Source organism: Ammodytes marinus (genome assembly GCF_949987685.1).
Source record: "Ammodytes marinus genome assembly, chromosome: 7".
Lineage (NCBI taxonomy): Eukaryota > Metazoa > Chordata > Actinopteri > Uranoscopiformes > Ammodytidae > Ammodytes > Ammodytes marinus.
The window spans coordinates 1827246-1847245 of NC_137211.1; the positions used below are offsets into that span (position 1 = coordinate 1827246).

At 40.7% G+C, this 20000-nt stretch overlaps 2 protein-coding genes and 1 long non-coding RNA gene across 5 annotated transcripts in view; 1 reads left to right on the forward strand and 2 right to left on the reverse strand.

Moving 5' to 3' along the window:
* The window catches only part of LOC307252793 (deoxyribonuclease-1-like 2), a 14622-nt gene extending 4964 nt beyond the window's left edge, over positions 1-9658 (reverse strand). The window contains exons 1-8 of the mRNA XM_080030589.1: positions 9549-9658; positions 6648-6810; positions 5683-5786; positions 5103-5114; positions 4075-4161; positions 3680-3777; positions 1918-2030; positions 150-304 (exon numbers count right to left, since the gene is read on the reverse strand). Coding sequence (XP_079886715.1) covers positions 150-304; positions 1918-2030; positions 3680-3777; positions 4075-4161; positions 5103-5114; positions 5683-5786; positions 6648-6803 — 725 coding nt within the window. The 5' untranslated portion in view covers positions 6804-6810; positions 9549-9658. The remainder of the gene's footprint in view (positions 1-149; positions 305-1917; positions 2031-3679; positions 3778-4074; positions 4162-5102; positions 5115-5682; positions 5787-6647; positions 6811-9548) is intronic.
* Positions 1-20000, reverse strand: part of LOC307252802 — a 46571-nt gene that overhangs the window by 4964 nt on the left and 21607 nt on the right. The window lies entirely within an intron of this gene.
* Positions 13449-20000, forward strand: part of snx21 (sorting nexin family member 21) — a 13353-nt gene continuing 6801 nt past the window's right edge. For 2 of the 3 annotated variants that reach the window (XM_080030448.1, XM_080030450.1), the window contains exons 1-4: positions 13449-13579; positions 16163-16287; positions 16844-17032; positions 19726-19973. In XM_080030448.1, coding sequence (XP_079886574.1) covers positions 16176-16287; positions 16844-17032; positions 19726-19973 — 549 coding nt within the window. In that variant the 5' untranslated portion in view covers positions 13449-13579; positions 16163-16175. The remainder of the gene's footprint in view (positions 13580-16162; positions 16288-16843; positions 17033-19725; positions 19974-20000) is intronic. The other variant, XM_080030449.1, reaches the window with a different exon arrangement.

Sequence of the window (20000 nt, forward strand, 5' to 3'; positions counted from 1 at the left end):
ACCCTACCGGTCGTAGGGACAGGGGTAACACACACACACACACACACACACACACACCCTACCGGTCGTAGGGACAGGGGTAACACACACACACACACACACACACACACACACACACACACACACACACACACACACACACACCCTACCGGTCGTAGGGACAGGGGTAATCCTCGTTGACGGTGGTGTCCACTTTGTCTCCGATGAGCCAGGAGAACTTGGACTTGAAGAGGCGGATCTTCTTCTTGTCTTTCTTACTCATGTGAGCACAGCCCGCGTGGAAGTCTCCAAGAAACATCACATTCTGGAGGGAGGGGGAGGGAGGGAGGGGGGGGGGAGAGAGGGAAGGGGGGAGGGAGGGAGGGAGGGAGGGGGGGGGGAAGAGAGAGAGAGAGAGAGAGAGAGAGACAGACAGAGAGAGAGACAGAGAGAGAGAGAGAGAGAGAGAGGGAGGGAGAGGGAGAGAGAGAGAGAGGGAGGGGGGAGAGAGAGAGAGAGAGACAGACAGACAGAGAGAGAGACAGGCAGACAGAGACAGAGAGAGAGAGAGAGAGAGAGAGGGAGAGGGAGAGAGAGAGAGAGAGAGAGAGAGGCAGAGAGACAAGCAGACAGACAGAGACAGACAAGCAGACACAGAGAGAGAGAGAGAGAGAGACAGACAGACAGAGAGAGAGAGAGACAGAGAGACAGACAGAGAGAGACAGAGAGGCAGACAGAGAGAGAGAGAGAGAGAGCGAGAGAGAGACAGAGAGACAAGCAGAGAGACAGAGAGACAAGCAGACAGACAAAGAGACAGACAGACAGGCAGACAGACAGAGGGACAGACACACACACACACACAATATATAGATGGTGTGAGTCAAACAAAAAATTGATAAATAGATTATATTAACGTTTCATCTTTGTGAAAAAATAATTGGATTATGAAGTTAATTTACTTTTATGAAATCTTGCACATAAGTTTTGGGGGGGAAACATTTGATTTGATCATGCTGTAACAACCCCTTTTGTTTACATACCAATTTACAGAAATTAGGCTGTGTATTAACACTGGATATTTTTACAGCGTACACACAGGTAGTGGATCATGAGGAGATATTCACCGATTTTGACAACAAGCGTTCTCCAGATTGACTGACTCCACCTTTAACTGCTATTTGTTGTAAAGCACTTTTTAACTTGGAGAGGTGTAGTGTGTAGAATATTCAGATATTACGCACTGCACCTTTATTATTATGACGTTAGCATGCGAGCTAAGAGAACGCTAACGTATCAATAGTTATTATTATGACGTTAGCATGCGAGCTAAGAGAAAGCTACCGTATTAGACTATATTGTACTTTCACCCATTTAATTTTAATTGCTGCCACTCTTCACCTCTATGTAAATGTTTCAATTGTTTTTTTTTTTTTTCTCTTCACCTGTTGTTGTGTATTTGATGTTTTTGCATTGAATATTGTTTATGTATTGTTGTTTTTCCTTTGAATTTGCTTTGAACTCGACATCATCGAGGATGAATAAAAGTTAAAAAAAAAAAAAAAAAAAAAAAAGTTATTATGACGTTAGCATGCGAGCTAAGAGAAAGCTACCGTATTACTAGTTATTATTATGACGTTAGCATGCGAGCTAGGAGAAAGCTACCGTATCAATAGTTATTATTATGACGTTAGCATGCGAGCTAAGAGAAAGCTACCGTATCAATAGTTATTATTATGACGTTAGCATGCGAGCTAGGAGAAAGCTACCGTACCAATAGTTATTATTATGACGTTAGCATGCGAGCTAAGAGAAAGCTATACCGTATCAATAGTTATTATTATGACGTTAGCATGCGAGCTAAGAGAAAGCTACCGTACCAATAGTTATTATTATGACGTTAGCATGCGAGCTAATAGAAAGCTAACGTTCCCTTCTCACCGTGTCGTTCCACTTCTTGCTGACGTCTTCGAACACGTCGTAGAGCCGGTCCATCTCGCTGACGGCCTGCTTCCCCTCCGCGTGCAGAGACACCAGAGAAAACTGCTTCAGGGCTAGAGGGGGGGGGGGGGAATAACACAGTTTAGTTTATATTATATGATGCTCTTTTTAATTCAAGGTTACGGAGGAAAGAATGATAATGCAATTTGAATTTGAATTAGAATTTTTTTATTGATTTCAGACATATCAAGAACAAAACAAAACAAAATGAAAAGCATAAAAATACAATAAACAATTTATGTTTAAATGACTTCACAAAAATTAAAAAAGTATCTGTATTGATGTGATATGCCTGAAAAGGAGCAGGAAGAAGTATACACTTATTTAATCCTACCCCTTTTCCATAGTAAAAAAAATAAAAATATTTATTATATTCGCTTCTTGTAATCCATCTAATCTCTATACAATTTTAGTTTATGCTATGCGCTTTTCTATTCAAGGCTACAGTGGCCCTAAAGGTCAAAAACAACAACATTTTATAACATCAAGGCAAACTGCTTCAGCACTGCAGGGGGAACGATAATAACACGGGTTAGTTAGGGATGTAATGTGTTGGCTGATGTGTATCGAACCTAGCCTGGCTGCGCCCGCCTACCTACTTCCGGCCAAATTTCATTTTCCCTTCAGTAGTCAGTCTGGTGACGGGGCGTATTAGTGGGATTCTGCTCGAACAAATTTCTGTGTCCAATCAGCGAAGAGAGCGAGCGAGTGGCTGAGAACGATGACGTCGAAGTCGCGCTCCAGTTTCAGTTGCCAGAAGCCGGCTCATGACACACGTGACGACCAAACGTTATGCGATTGGTTGGCTAATCCAGAGTGGCACTGGGCAGATCCAATAGTTTTAAACTTTAACAGACACCCGCCTCCAAGTGAGTGAACTTTTGCCAATTACAGCACTGCCAGACCTTCTGTACAAATGAAATGAAGTACGATGGTCTGGTAGCACCAGGCTATATCGAACCAAGACGTATTTTAATTTTCTTTTTTATTAATTTTTTTAATTTTATTTATTATTTAAGTTTTTTTTAGGGCTGTAACGATATGTGTATCGAACAGAGAATTTTTTTTTATGTTTTAGAGCAAGGAGAATGAAGGTAAAATTCAGTCACGTATTGATGCAGCTTTAAAGGTGCTAAAAAGAAGCGCACCTTAGTGGTGACGTCAAGTCACACACGGACAATTGTGAATTAACTGATTAGTGGGTGGGAGTTATTTAGGGACCTTCTGAATTGTTTGAAATATTGATTGTTGATGATATGCGACCGAGTGTCATGCGTAAAAGAGAAAATAAATTAAAACTAAAAGAGAGTTCCAGTTTCTGTCATCGTTGATTAAATGTCCTGCAAAACGTAAGTACACCTATCATGCGTTCTAATGTGGTAGGATGGCCTAGAGGTAAGGTGGCCGACCAGTAACCATGAGGTCGCTGGTTCGATCCCCGGCACCGGACAGGAGGGTGGTATTGTGTCTACGGTGCCCACCATCTCTACAATTGTGTCCTTGAGCAAGACACTTAACCCCAAACTGCTCCAGGGGCGCTGTACTGCGGCTGACCCTGCGCTCTGACCCCCTCCGAAGTGTGGTAACTTGAGAGGGGATATGCGAAAAGACAAATTTCAATGTGCCTCGTGTACAACTGACAAATAAAGATAACTTAACTTAACTTGCATGATATCAGTTTAAATGTTTCACATAGACTCACCGGTTTTCTTGCTCTGGACCTGGACAGCGTACGGCGCTCTGACGAAAGAGTTCTTCTTCTCGTACTGAAACGTCCCCGTAACATTCACCGTCTCCTCCCTGGGGAGAGGTAAAGATTAAAGGTGCAGTGTGTAACTTTGTGTGTGTCAGAGAAGTGAAACATTTTCTAAGGCATTTTCTCATAACTGAATAAACAACTTTCCTCACAGGAAAATGTGATCCCTGGAACACTGAAGTTAGAAAGCTTGTTTGTGTGTGTGTGTGTGTGTGTGTGTGTGTGTGTGTGTGTGTGTGTGTGAGAGAGTTTGAACAAGAGAATGTAAACAAATCCCCCTCCTCTGAAACTACACAGTGACCCTTCAATTGAATTTGAAGCAACTTTATTGTGTGTCTTACCTGTAGATGAAGACATATTTCTGCATGTTGTCAGAAGAGTCCCCCATGCTTTTACTGGACACTGCCTTGTAGGTGTATTCGTCATACCTGAGAAAAACACACACACACACACACACACACACACACACACACACACACACACACACACACACACACACACACACACACACACACACACACACACACACACACACACACACACACACACACACACACACACACACACACACACACACACACACACACGATTACTAAAAGACAGTACAGCTGCATTTTTACGATGTTTATGAATTATTCGCTGATCCACCAAAATCATCTCTCCCATCAATCATCACAAATTTTCTTTTAATTTGAAACTTGACCTACAGGAAGCTGAGTGTACTGCAGGACTTTTATTGTGATATATTTTGGAGTAAATGTTCTGTTAATTCATTATTTTGAATGCAGACCTCGTATTAATTGCCCTCCGTTAGCTCCAATTTGAGCTGTTTGCATGTCACAGACACACACATGCAAAAAAAAAATCGATTTAGAATTCCAAAATTCTAAATCATCTTGGCTATGTATGTATGTATGCTCATGTTTGGGTGGGGATAGGCCTATATGTGCTGTGTTGTGTTCTGTGTATGCTGGCTGCTGTAGCATCTGAATTTCCCTGCTGGGATGAATAAAGTATATCTTATCTTATCTTATCTTATCCCATGCATATTAGTGGTTAATACCCTTTTAGACACCAGTGGACATGCCTGTGTTAACGTTTCCATTAGTATAAACAAAAGGTTTATCATTTCTAATTAAAAAAAATTAATTAAAAAAATCTAATTAAAATAAAAACACCTGGATGTGTTTTAGCTGGTACACTTAGCAAAAAAAAAATAAAATAAAAAATCATTAATTAATAAATCAATCAATCAATCAATCAATCAATCAATCAAAATAAATTATTTCCTTTTTATCCCAGACCAGTAAAGTAGGTTAAATCAAAAAGGTGATTGTGTTGATTGGTTAGAATTGAAGTTGAACTGTACCTGTCAATTTCCCTGTTGGAGACACACACAGGTAACGATCACCACATTGTATTAATAAACATGATGCAGGGTTAGTCTCACTGGCTCAAAACATTCAATAAAGGTTTAGGAGCTGATGGTTTGTGTCATTAAAATAACACAGAAAAACTCGATCCAAAATCTTTTTTGCCAGCTTTGGTTCTTCAATAAAGTTTTTGTTACAACTTGAATCGCAGAATATTTTTTCCTGTAATTTTTTTTGCTTTTTTTTTTACAATGAATGTATGACTTGGATCTGACAATTTCTAAAAAAAATCTCTCATGAATTTCCAATTTTTTTCTCATGAATTCACACTTAAAAAAAAAAAATTTCAAACATTTTCAAAATAAATTCATGATTTATTTTCTTACATTTAAAAAAAATTACATTTTCAAATTTTTCTATATTTTTTGTCATACATTTCCAATACATGTTTTCAGAAATATCCAACTTTAATCTCCTAAATTTTTTCTCTAAATATCACCTCACACCATAGTAAAATCGAGCCAATATGTCCCAGTTAAAGCATTTCTAAACACATTCAGGTGAGTGTGTTTGTACCTGTTTGCACTGTACCTGTTGAGAGAGGCCAACAGCTTCTGGAGGATTTTACCGTCGGGATCGATGACTTCCTGAAGGAGGCAGATATCACAACGAGACACTACCTGCAAAATACACAGACACAGAGACAGACGTATTGATTTTTAAATGACTAAATATTAAATTATATATAAATAACATTAATTAATCAATTAATTAATAATAAATTAAATAAAAATATATTTTTTAAATAAAAAAAATATATTTTTTAAATAAAAAAAATATATTTTTTAAATAAAAAAAATATATTTTTTAAATAAAAAAAATATATTTTTTAAATAAAAAAAATATATTTTTTAAATAAAAAAAATATATTTTTTAAATAAAAAAAACATATTTTTTAAATAAAAAAAATTTATTTTTTAAATAAAAAAAATTTATTTTTTAAATAAAAAAAATTTATTTTTTAAATAAAAAAAATTTATTTTTTAAATAAAAAAAATTTATTTTTTAAATAAAAAAAATTTATTTTTTAAATAAAAAAAATTTATTTTTTAAATAAAAAAAATTTATTTTTTAAATAAAAATTTATTTTTTAAATAAAAATTTATTTTTTAAATAAAAAAAATATATTTAAAAAAAATATATATATATTTTTTAAATAAAAAAAATATTTTTTATATAAAAAAAAATATTTTTTAAATGAAAAAAAATATTTTTTAAATGAAAAAAAATATTTTTTAAATAAAAAATATACATATATTTTTTTTTTAAATAATTTTTTTTTATTTTTTAAATAAATATATATTTTTTTAATAAAAAATATAAAATGATTAAAATAAAATAACATAAAATAACATAAAAGTGTTGTGTGTGTGTGTGTGTGAGTGCGCGTGCGCGTGCGAGAGTGTGAGTGAGTGACTGCATGCGCGCACGCACGTGTGTCTGTGTGTGTGTCTGCGTGCGTGTCTGTCTGTCTGTCCTACCTTTAACAGCGTGTGCATGGTTCTAGCTTCAGCTGCCTTCACAGAGTCAAACTTCTGCAGACTGAAAGCACAGATCCTGAAGTCTGTCGCTCCGGACACACACACAGCGAGGCAGAAGAGAGAGAGGAAGAGAGGGAGGGGAGAGCGACACCGCATGGTTAACCTGGGGATGACACACAATACACAGTGTTACTGAGGGAGAGAGAGAGAGAGACAGAGACAGAGACAGAGACAGAGCGAGAGAGAGAGAGAGAGAGAGAGACAGAGAGAGAGAGACACACACCGTACACACACACACAGCGAGGCAGGAGAGAGAGAGGAAGAGAGGGAGGGGAGAGAGCCAACTCATGGTTAACCTGGGGATGACACACAACAGAAAATACAGTATATGAACAAATCCTTCTGTAATAACCTTCAGAATAGTGCTGAGAATGATCATGGAAAGTTTAGTTGATACAAGTGCTTTAGAAGTTGAGATTTTTGGTTCCCAGAAGAAAAGAAAAAAAAAAAAAATTTGACATAATGTCCGTTAAAGATGGTTGATGGTTGTATAGGAGAAATATACAGACGCAAACAGACAAGGTTTAGTCCAATAAACACCTTAATATGTGTGAGTGAGTGTGTGTGTGTGTGAGTGAGATAGAGAGAGTGAGTGTGTGTGGGTATGTGTGTGTGTGCGTGCGTGAGTGAGTGAGTGAGTGAGTGAGTGAGTGAGTGAGTGAGTGAGTGAGTGAGTGAGTGAGTGAGTGTGTGTGGGTATGTGTGTGTGTGCGTGCGTGCGTGCGTGCGTGAGTGAGTGAGTGTATGCGTGCGTGAGAGAGAGAGGAGGGGCGCCATGTCACGCTAACTAGATTCTTTTTATGGTCAGATGTATGTACTATGTAGAATAGGAAAAAGAAAGAGTAGCCTATGAGATTTGGAACCCAGGTAAAAACACCACCACTTTTGTCCAAACACAAACTGAAAGTTCCTCATATCACCTTTAAGCTCTTAAATCAACGGCAAGACACAAATCTCATAATTTACCAAACTGTGCTCACTTGGAATAAACTAAAACCTTGATTACCTGCTCAAAATGGTTGTCAAAATCAGTGAATATCTCGTCACGATCCACTACCTGTCTGTACTGTGTGTGTACGCTGAAAATAAAACCCAGTGTTCAAACACAGCCTAGGCTCTGTAAACTATTATAGGTTATAATCCGCCCCGGAAAAACCTTAAAAATGGGGATGCAGTGGGTAAGGGCAGCAGACCCGGGTTAGAATCCAGCCCGTGTCGTTCTCTGCATGTCATTCCCCTCTCTGTCTCTACAAAACTGTCTAATAAAGCAAAAATGCCACAAAAAAAATATATAATAAAAATGGGGATGCAGGACTCTTAGCTAGGTGAACACTTGTGATCTAAGTCACAAGACTGACCAATGAAGTGGAGCGGATACTTTACTGCGGGAGAAAGGGACAGAAAAGAGGAACTTTAACATGGAGCGGTAACTGTAGTCAAATGAGTGTCTCTCTCACACACACTGCTGACTGAAGAGAGGTGTGTGTGTGTGTGTGTGTGTGTGTGTGTGTGTGTGTGTGTGTGTGTGTGTGTGTGTGTGTGTGTGTGTGTGTGTGTGTGTGTGTGTGTGTGTGTGTGTGTGTGTGTGTGTTTCTGAGCCGCTCCCAGGCCCTCAGGCAGGTGAGACCAGTAGAGTGACTTCTGTCCAAACCTTTAATAAAGACACACACACACACACACACACACACACACACACACACAGTTAGCTAGTGTTGTCCCCCTTGTTTACAGAGCTTAGGCTATGTATTAACACTGCATTTTTTTTTCAGCAAACACACAGTACAGACAGGTGGCGGATCCTAAGCAGAGAATCACTGATTTTGACAACAAGCATTCTCCTGAAACCCTGACTCCGCCTCCCAGTCAAACACATTTTTTTTTCTTTTTTTTTAACCTTTATTTCTACAGGTAAATCCCATTGAGACCGAAGACTCTTTTACAAGGGAGACCTGTTTTCCTTTCCCGCGTTACCATTCACACACACACACACATTCATACACCGATAGCAGGCTAACTATCGACATTCGCGCGAGGCAAGGTGGGTGAAGTGTCTTGCCCAAGGACACAACAACTGTGACACAGGTGGCAGGGCGGGGATCGAACCTCCAACCCTTTGATCATCAGCCGACCTGCTCTACCACCTGAGCCACAGTCGCCCCAAAAAGACACTCTGTAAACAACGCGTCACATGTTGCAGTGAATCAGTTAGTGAGGACGGACCATGTGAGGAATGTGGAAGACTTTTATGAGCAACAGAGACCTAAAGGTGAGGAAGGCACTCGCATGGAGGGCCCTGAACGGCATCACCTGTGTGTGTGGAACTCCCCCCCCACCCACACAACCTCCCCCGTCAAATCAAACTCAGCTTTTTCTTTGCAACGGAAGAGTCTGTTCTCCTCTACGGCAGCAAATGCTGGTCCCTGAAGCCAGCCTTGCAGAAGTCTCTAGACGGGTGCTACACCAGAATGCTGCGTGCAGTACTTAAAGGCCTACTTCACCGGTGGGAATGTGAAGGTGTATTGAACTCTGAGATCCTATGTAGTATAAATGTGCAAATTTTTTAGAAATCGGTTCATCCTAGCCTGAGAAAATGCAGAAAGAGTGTCTGTCTAACCCTACATTTTGCACAGTTATGATGTCACAACTGTGCAAAATGTAGGGTTAGACAGTGAGACCATAAAACACTCTTTCTGCCTTTTCTCAGGCTATGATGAACCGATTTCTAAAATGTTTGCACATTTATGCTACATAGGATCTCAGAGTTCAATACACCTTCATATTCCCACCTGTAAAGTAGGTCTTTAACATCAGCAGGAGCACACATGTTACCAACGTCCATACCTGTATGAAGGAACACCAAGGGTTAGCGAGAAAGCAGCTTCCAGGAGAATGAGACTGGCGGGACACTGCCAAAGACACCAAGAGCTGCCAGCCAGCAAACTGGTGCTATGGGAACCAACCCATGGGCATCGGTCTGGAGGACGTCCTACACCAACATACGTGGATGTACTCAAGACGGATGCAGGAGCGCAAAGTACCGATGAACTGGCCAGATGTCTGGAGAACCGGCTGGAAGCAACGATGGAGGGCTCGTCTGAGGACGACCCAGAGAGAGAGACCCTGTTTCCACCTGCCTGTGACCAGAAGATGGTGTTAGGATGTCCTAGAGTTATCTAGGTTCCTCCTCCCAGTACCCATGAGGTCTCTGGATCCTCCTCCCAGTAACCATGAGGTCTCTGGTTCCTCCTCCCAGTAACCATGAGGTCTCTGGTTCCTCCTCCCAGTAACCATGAGGTCTCTGGTTCCTCCTCCCAGTAACCATGAGGTCTCTAGTTCCTCCCAGTAACCATGAGGTCTCTGGTTCCTCCTCCCAGTAACCATGAGGTCTCTGGTTCCTCCTCCCAGTAACCATAAGGTCTCTGGAAACCAGCAGCTTTATGGAGGTTCTGACCCACAATCCACTGCAGCAGAAGTTATATCACATGGACTGAGCCTCCCAGTGAAAACAACCAGCGATGAGACGGATATATAAGCAAGAGGCAAGATCAAGGAGCCATGTTAGGATGAAATAAATAAATAACTTAAAGTATGTCCCAGTTGTAGCATACTGCATGCCAACTACATACTTATGATCAGCTGTAGTATGTAGAATAGAAAAAAGAAAGATTTAGAATGCAGCCATAGTTTTTTTTTATGTTGACCAAGTACAATAGCACTAGAATGAGTGTGTGTTTCTGTTAACATTGGACATGACTGTCTGATTTCAAACAAGATATTCTGGAGGATAAATCCCCTTACACAAAGCAAGGCAAGTTTATTTCTATAGCACAATTCAGACACGAGGCCATTCAAAGTGCTTTACACACACACACACACACACACACACACACACACACACACACACACACACACACACACACACACACACACACACACACACACACACACACACACACACACACACACACACACACACACACACACACACACACACACACACACACACACACACACACACACACACACACACACACACACACACACACACACACACACACACACACACACACACACACACACACACACACACACACACACACACACAGGCCATTTAAAGTGCTTTACTTCATTCAAACCATTGGGTGGGTGGGTGGGGGTGTGTGTGTGTTTCGGTTTCAGTGTGTGTGTGTGTTTGTGTGTGGGTTTCAGTGTGTGTGTGTGTGTGTGTGTGGGTTTCAGTGTGTGTGTGTGTGTGTGTGTGTGTTGTGGGTCAGAACAGCTGCTGGTTTCAACACTAAAAAAAATCACCACTGGATGTGGTAGAACATCTGGGTATTTGTCATCATGCTGCATCTGACATCATGTATTTGGGACAAACAAAGGTTGCGTTCCGAATCGCATACTTTCTACTATATAGTATGTAGAAAAAAGAATTAGGATGTCCCGATTCTTGTGGCCAGATTTAGGATGGTTAGAAGTACCCGGATGTCCTACTTCATGCGGCCAAGATTGTTAGTGTTGAAAACTGCATCCTATTTGGGCGATTCTGACCCACAATCCAGTGCGCACGTGAAGTGACGTCACATCGACGAAGCCTCCATATGAAAACAAACGGGGATGCGACGGATATAAAAGCAAGAGGCAAGATCAAGGCGCCATGTTAGGATGAAATAAGAGAATAAAAGTATGTCCCAATAGTATGCCTACTGCATCCTAACTAGATTCTTTTTATCGTCGGATGTAGTATGTAGAATAGAAAAAAGAAAGAGTATGCGATTCGGAACGCAACCTAAATCTGTTTCTACCAGGGACGGATGGGGACTGGAACACAGCCAAGATTGTCCCCGTCAACTCATTTGAAGTTTGAATCGCCGCGCTTTCAAAGTAGCTTCCAGCAACACTGGTGACAGGTCGAGCTTAATCCAGTTGAAATGTGTTCGAATAACAAGCTTTTATAGAAGATATTTGTGTTAATGTAAACCAGTGTTTGAATATACATTAAGATAGCAAGGAGTTAGGAGTTTACAGGTGTATTTACACAAAAACACAAGACAATACACAGACATACACACAGACACACACACAGACAGACACAGACACACACACACACACACAGACACACACAAACACACCTTGATCTCATTCTGACAGACACCACTCACACAGGCCTCCAAACTAACTCTACAAACTTTACACACACACAGACACACACACACACACACGCCTTACTCTCACACTGGGTCAAACACTGAAACACACACACACACACACACACACACACACACACACACACACACACACACACACACACACACACACACACACACACACACACACACACACACACACACACACACACACACACACACACACACACACACACACACACACACACACACACACACACACACACACACACACACACACCGAGATACACATACACACACTGATTCTAAACAGCAGTAGAAGTTACAGGTCTATTCCCAGTACAGAAACTTTTCTTACCTGTTGAGTTGAGCAGACAGTCGACGGTGTGTGTGTGTGTGTGTTAACGTCTGCAGGGTGGCGGCTCTTTACCTGCCTGTGCTAGTGGTGACATCACAGGTCACACTACACCTTCCTGGTTGAGACAGCTTTGGCCACGCCCACTCAACACTGCTGCCGCATTCAAAGGCTGTGGGAAAAAATAGGACATTTGTAAATTCACAACAAATGTCAAAGTGGCCAAGCTGATTAGCAGCAGCAGGTAAGGTATTTACAATGGCATCATTTATTTGTATGTACAACATTCTATGTCAAATGTCTTTTTTCTCTCTGAAACTGTATTGTATATTTGATTCGCTTAATGTTGCTGTTGTGTTATTAATGTCAACACTGCTGCAGCATTCACAGGCTGTGGGAAAAGATAGGACGTTTGCAAATCCATTCATTTAACACCGGTCAAAGGGCAATGGAGTGTCAGTCCTCTTCACAGCAGACCCGGGTCGTTCTCTGCATGTCATTCCCCTCTCTGACACATTTCATCTCTGTCTCTACAACACTGTCTAATAAAGAAAAAAATATATATAAAAAATGATCTGGAAAAAAAGACAAAAAAATGTTTCCCAATCCTACACTGAAATAATATGAAACTCTGACCCAGATCTGAACAAATTTAATGGAAGTGGAGAAACAGGATTTACGCCTGAAAGGACAACACTTTCCCACAGTCATTCATTATACTCCTGGCTGTCTGAACATGTCAAAATCACAACGCAAATAGCCTAAAGCATTATTTGGTCTAATTATTACAATGTTGCCTTTACACAAATGCTATCATGTTAAAGTTTGGTTAAGTGATTGTGGCGTAAGTGAGGGATTTATTTTTATCTTTTATTGTACAACAATTAAAAAGTGGTTGACATGTCATCATGGTCATAGATCATGATCCATTATGGAGGCCTACACAGAGGCTAATAAGTTAGATATGGCCAAATGGTCTGGATATATTTTTTTAAACATTTCATAAAAATTAATATACAGAAAGTAATTGTTTTAATGCCAGTAATCAACTGGCAACGTTTCATGACGATATCCATAAATTATCATTATTTTATTTTTTAAACCATTTTCCACCTGTTTTCCTCGCCACAGTTGCTTTGCGCCCTCTGCTGTTCTCTGTGTAGCATTGCGTTGCCTTATATGGAGACGATCCGACTTCCAGCCGGGTACCGCCTCCTCCCGTGGGCTGTAGCCGGGGAAAGTGTCAGGAATCGGGATACAGCACACACCAACAGGACGGTCCTGCCTGGAGGTCGCGATCGGAGCGTTTTGAACTTTGAATCGGCACATGAGTTAACCAGAGCCGGGGACAGACAGCCTAGAGCCCCGGGGTGAGTTATCCAAAAGAAAAAAAACATTACACTATTAAATAAATCATAAAAAGACCTTTTCAAACGGTTACTAACTTGTTAGCTTGTCGGCGGGCTAACTTAACAGTGATGTGAGCTAAGTGTTTTTAGCCGCTGTCATTGAGACAGTCAAACGGCTTTAAACGGTTAATTAGGCTATTCAAATTTAAACTTTATAATAATCGTCCTAAGGTGGATTAAAGGCTGACCGTTAGCTACTTGTGCTAAAATGCTAACTGTCAGTTCATATATCATTAACATTAGAGCCTGTTTGTTAACTTTAAACTCACCAGCGACGTGATTGAAAACGTATTAACAGCTAAAAACAAACCTGTTATGTGGTAACGCTTTTGATTAAATCATTTGGGTGTTAACCAACTGACATTCAACTGATCAATAGGATGCATTTAAAGACGCCTCGTAAACTTCTGCTTGCTACATGTTACAGTAATAATAGCCTAGTTATGATTTGTCCATTAATTTGTTCTTTATTTCGTACAGAAAAGTTGAATGGGCCTATTTAAACCGTCATAAACAATATTTCTGAGTAAACTAATCCTATGTATCTAAAAAAAAAGTCCCAAAAAAGTCCCACCTTTTATTCAACTGCTTACAATTATTACAAACTTATTATTAGACTATATTGTACTTTCACCCATTTCATTTTAATTGCTGCCACTCTTCACCACTGTGTAAATGTTTCAATTGTTTGTTTTTTTCTCTTCACCTGTTGTTGTGTATTTGATGTTTTTGCATTGAATATTGTTTATGTATTGTTGTTTTTCCTTTGAATTTGCTTTGAACTCGACATCATTGTAAATGAGGGCTACCCCTCAATTGGTCTCTCGAGGATGAATAAAAGTTAAATGAAAAAATGAAATTTAAACTCATATAGACTACAGCATGTCTTAGTTATTGCTATATAACTGCTTGTCACCCTAAGTTGAGAAACCTTGATGATTTAAAAATGTTGAATCTGTGACTGAAAGATGCAGTGTGTGTGTGTGTGTGTGTGTGTGTGTGTGTGTGTGTGTGTGTGTGTGTGTGTGTGTGTGTGTGTGTGTGTGTGTGTGTGTGTGTGTGTGTGTGTGTGTGTGTGTGTGTGTGTGTGTGTGTGTGTGTGTGTGTGTGTTGGCTGCAGGCTCGTCTGCATTATTAATATGCAACATGGTTTCCATTGAGAGAGGCCTGCAGCTCTGTAACATGATCAGTGTGTGTGTGTGTGTGTGTGTGTGTGTGTGTGTGTGTGTGTGTGTGTGTGTGTGTGTGTGTGTGTGTGTGTGTGTGTGTGTGTGTGTGTGTGTGTGTGTGTGTGTGTGTGTGTGTGTGTGTGTGTGTGTGTGTGTGTGTGTGTGTGTGTGTGTGTGTGTGTGTGTGTGTGTGTGTGTGTGTGTGTGTGTGTGTGTGTGTGAGTCTTTGGGGCTGAAATGTGACCGAGCAGTTAAACGTCCCATTCATCTTTACTGATCTATCTATCTATCTATCTATCTATCTATCTATCTATCTATCTATCTATCTGTCTGTCTGTCTGTCTGTCTGTCTGTCTGTCTGTCTGTCTGTCTGTCTGTCTGTCTGTCTGTCTGTCTGTCTGTCTGTCTGTCTATCTATCTATCTATCTATCTATCTATCTATCTATCTATCTATCTATCTATCTATCTATCTATCTATCTATCTGTCTATCTGTCTGTCTGTCTGTCTGTCAACATTTTTAAAAAAATGCATGAAAAACTGTTCCATTTTTGTCCTCTTCATATGTTTGGCCTACCCATGCATTTTAACAGAACATTAGAAACATGTGTAGTCTGGGGCCGGCGTGGTGTATTGGTTAGAGAACACACACACACACACACACACACACACACACACACACACACACACACACACACACACACACACACACACACACACACACACACACACACACACACACACACACACACACACACACACACAGACAGTACAGACAGGTAGTGGATCGTGAGGAGATATTCACTGATTTTGACAACAAGCGTTCTCCAGAATCACTGACTACACCTTTAAACCGTTAAACAGTGCAGTGTGTTTTGCAAAAAATCTTTGCAACAATGTCTGCCTAGGATTTTTACAATTTGTGTTGTGATTCATAGAATAGGATGTGTGCAAGTGTGGTTAGGTATTTGAGAAGTCGCACTGTTGATCTATAGGGTGGTCTAAACTAAATCAAAATCAAATCAGTTTTATTTGAATAGCCCAAAATCACAAATAGACATTTGCCTCAGTGGGATTTACAGGAGGGTGTTAGTAGTAAAACTAGTGGTGGCTGCTATTACATCTACTGTGCCCACCACTGTGCTCCGGTGGTGTAGTGGATAGAGCGCGTTCCATATGGGCTCCGGCCTTCGTTGCAGTGGTCGTGGGTTCAAATCCGACCCGTGGACCTTTACTGCAGGTCATCCCCCCCTCTCTCTCTCTCTCTCTGTCTCTCTCTCTCTGTCTCCCCATTTCAACTCTGTACTGTCTAATAAAGCTTGAAAATGCCAAAAAATTATCTTAAAAAAATTAACTAATGTCTGTCTGTGTGTGTAGGCGGGGCGTTGCCATGGCGTCCCGGTTCCTGGACCGTCTGAAGCGGTCGCTGTTTAAAGATGGCCGCCAGCCGGCAGCGGAGGAGCAAGAAGCAGGAAGTGAACCGGAGGAGGAGGAGCTTAAAGGTACACACACACAGAGACAGACAGATAAGACAGACACACACACACACAAACACACACACACACACACACACACACAGACAATACATTCTACGCACTGCACCTTTAAAGAAGTCTGTTCTTCTTTTTCCCAGTTTTTATTAAATGTTGTGGTACATGACAAAACAGTGAGAGACGTGCCAAAAACACCATTATGTATTTAAAAATAATAATAATAATAATGGTAATAAATTCTACGCACTGCGCCTTTAAAGCAGACAGCTGGGAGGCCGAGATAGTAAGGAGGAAATAAAAGAAAACAAAACCACTTTATTTTCAAGGCGAGATTAAACACTTATTTAAACATTTTATCAATATTATATTACATTTATACCAAGTCTGTCATGAAAAAAAAAATGCAAATGAATTCTACGCACTGTGTCTTTAAAGCAGACAGCTAGGAAGCAGATATAGTAGAGAAGGCCCATTCTTAGGAAAAACACTTTTTTTTTTTAACCTGCAAGTTGCTCTTTAAAATAACAATAATGCCAATAAATTCTACGCACTGTGTCTTTTAAAGCAGACAGCTGGGAGGCGGAGCTGGAGGAAGAGGAGGAGTGTGTGAGCGATCGTTTGGGGGGAACTCTGTGTTTCGACGTGGCGGAGGGAGAGGGAGAGGGAGAGGAGGGAGAGGGAGGAGAAGGGTCCGGCATCGACAGTGACTCTGACTTCCTGGGAGAATCAATGGAGGAGGGACTCAGCAGCACAGGTACGTGTGTGGTGTGATTATTAGACAATTAGACAATGGTTGCGTTCCGAATCGCATACTCTTTCTTTTTTCTATTCTACATACTACATCCGACGATAAAAATAATCTAGTTAGGAAGCAGTAGGCATACTATTGGGACATACTTGTACTCTCTTATTTCATCATAACATTGCGCCTTGATCTTGCCTCTTGCTTTTATATCCGTCGCATGTTTTCATATGGAGGCTTCGTCGATGTGACGTCACTTCACGTGCGCACTGGATTGTGGGTCAGAATCGCCCAAATAGGATGCAGTTTTCAACACTAACAATCTTGGCCGCATAAAGTAGGACATCCGGGTACTTCTAACCATCCTAAATCTGGCCACAAGAATCGGGACATCCTAAATCTTTTTTCTACATACTATATAGTAGAAAGCATGCGATTCGGAACGCAACCCATGTTTTCATCAATTATTTTTTTTTTTTAAGATGGCATTTTTAAGCTTTATTATACCATAGTCTGTGTGAATACTCTATTCTGATTGGCTGGAGAACATTCCATAAGTGTGGATTAACCCCTGATGTATGGACACCTAGATGGAACTGTTCACATTCTGTCCACTTTAATGCGTCGCCGGCTCGCCGCTGATTAAACTGTGTTGATAAGGGATTTATAAAGCCTAAAATATCCTGCCGTGCAATAGCTTCTGACCACCACAGAATAGCGCTCGTAACACAAGAGCTGTAGTAAGATAGTAGTAAAATAAAGTGGCTAAACTTAATGTCCTCTGGCTAAACGTCAATGGTTATCTCGTTAAAAAGGTGAGTAAGACCCCTGTTTAATTTGAAAAAAGTTTGTAACTGAGTTTACATGTATTTAGCCACCAAAGCCCGGCTTCACTGTCTATCTGGACACAGGCTACTGCTGTCAGTCAGTCACTGCCTCACGTATCTTCTGGCTGTAGCCCATAATACACATGTTCGTCATATTCTCCGTGAAATGCGTTATTTATTTTGGGGGAAATGCCTTGTTAGCTCGGTGGAGCTGTTGTTAAACGTATTGGCCGATTACATTTCCTGTGTGTACAGCGTGCGCAATGTTTTTTGACTTTGTATCTTGCTAGCATAACAGTAGCTCTGTGGCTAACAGCTGCCGCAGTCTCCCGTTGCTCTTGTCCTTGGTCCGACTTCCCAGTACAATTTGAACGCACCGTTATAGCCAAATTCTGTCGTCGCTAGGTCGTATCCTTGGTAGTTCCTATTGACTGGAGTACTGAACTACGTTTTCATTACATAAGAACCTTATGGGTTTGCGATGGGTTTTCCAGTTATTATACGAGGTCTCAGGTGTTGCTATGGAAACAAGTTGTTATTGGTTCGAAAAAAATCTAATTTGATCGCAAAAAGGCATGAAAACATAACTGATTGGTCTAATTATTATTTTTATTAGTAGGTGACTATGGTATAAGCGGGTTAATGCCCTTCGAGGTGTTCGGGCATTAACCCTTACTTAGACAGTACAGAGTTGAAATGTGTAGACAGAGTGAAATCAAGTTCAATCACTTTTTTGTACAAGTCTTACAGGTCAGAAAAAAACACACTTTATTGTCAGTTTAATTTGTTAAAGGTTGAGTCAGTGATTCTGGAGAACGCTTGTTGTCAAAATCAGTGAATATCTCCTCATGATCCGCTACTTATACACAGTATGGACATGTAGCGAAATCGTGATGAGATATTCACCTATTATGACCACCAAAAACTGATTTTGACAGCAAGTGTTCTCCAGAATCACTGACTACACCTTTAATAGTTCATATACAGATAAAAACTAAAGGTACGAACACACTACACGCGATAACTGTGATGGACGCCGCACGTTTAAAAAAAAAAAAAAAATTTTAACCTTTATTTATACAGGTAAAAATCCCATTGAGACCGAAGACTCTTTTGCAAGGGAAAAAACCTGTTTTCCTTTCCCACGTTACCATTCACACACACATTCATACACCGATAGCAGCAGGCTAACTATCGACATTCACACGTGTACACAGGTGTCTACACATGATTTGGCGTCGGGCGCGTCATTGGCGCAGATGTTGAAAATATTGAATATTTTTATTTTTTTATTTTTTTTTATTTAATAAATATTTTGATTTTTTATTTTTTTTAAGGAAAGGGGTAGGATTAAATAAGTGTATACTTCTTCCTGCTCCTTTTCAGGCATATCTCAACAACACAGATAATTTTATTTTTTTTTTGTTTTTTTTGTGAAAACATAATTTTTGTTTATTGTATTTCCATGCTTTTCATTTTGTTTTGTATGTGGATATGTCTGAAATAAACTAAATCAAATCAAAAAAATCAAAAAACTTTGCTTGATCATACTGTATATGTGTGAGTCGCGTGCAGTGTGTTCGTAGCTTGGGGCGACTGTGTCTCAGAGCGGTAGAGCGGGTCGGCCAATGATCGAAGGGTTGGCGGTTCGATCCCCGCCCTGCCACTTGTGTCATGGTTGTTGTGTCCTTGCTGTATGTTTGAGGTGGTGGTCTGAGGGGCCGTAGGCGCTGAATGGCAGCCACGCTTCCGCCACCGGTATGACTGTGTGTGAATGAATGGAACCTGGAACCCTGTAAAGCGCTTTGAGGGCCTAGAAAAGCGCAAAATAAATCCAATCCACATTATTATTATTATTAACCCTCGTCCCCTGTGTAGACATCAGTCCGGTGGCTGTGTCTCCGGCCGGCCCCTCCCCCTCCTCTCTGCTGACCCGCCATCTGACGGACAGCTGGAAGATGAGTGACAGCTGGAAGAGCCTCAGAGGGGTCACAGGAAGTCCCTCCCTCTCTGTGACAGGAAGTCGAGCCGATAGTCCCGCCCCCAGAGGCAGGAGCCAATCGGACGCTCTGCTGTTTGAAGTGACAGACGCCAGTGTGGTGCAGGAGCCCAACGCCAAGTATGTGGTGAGTCTGTCTGTCTGTCTGTCTGTC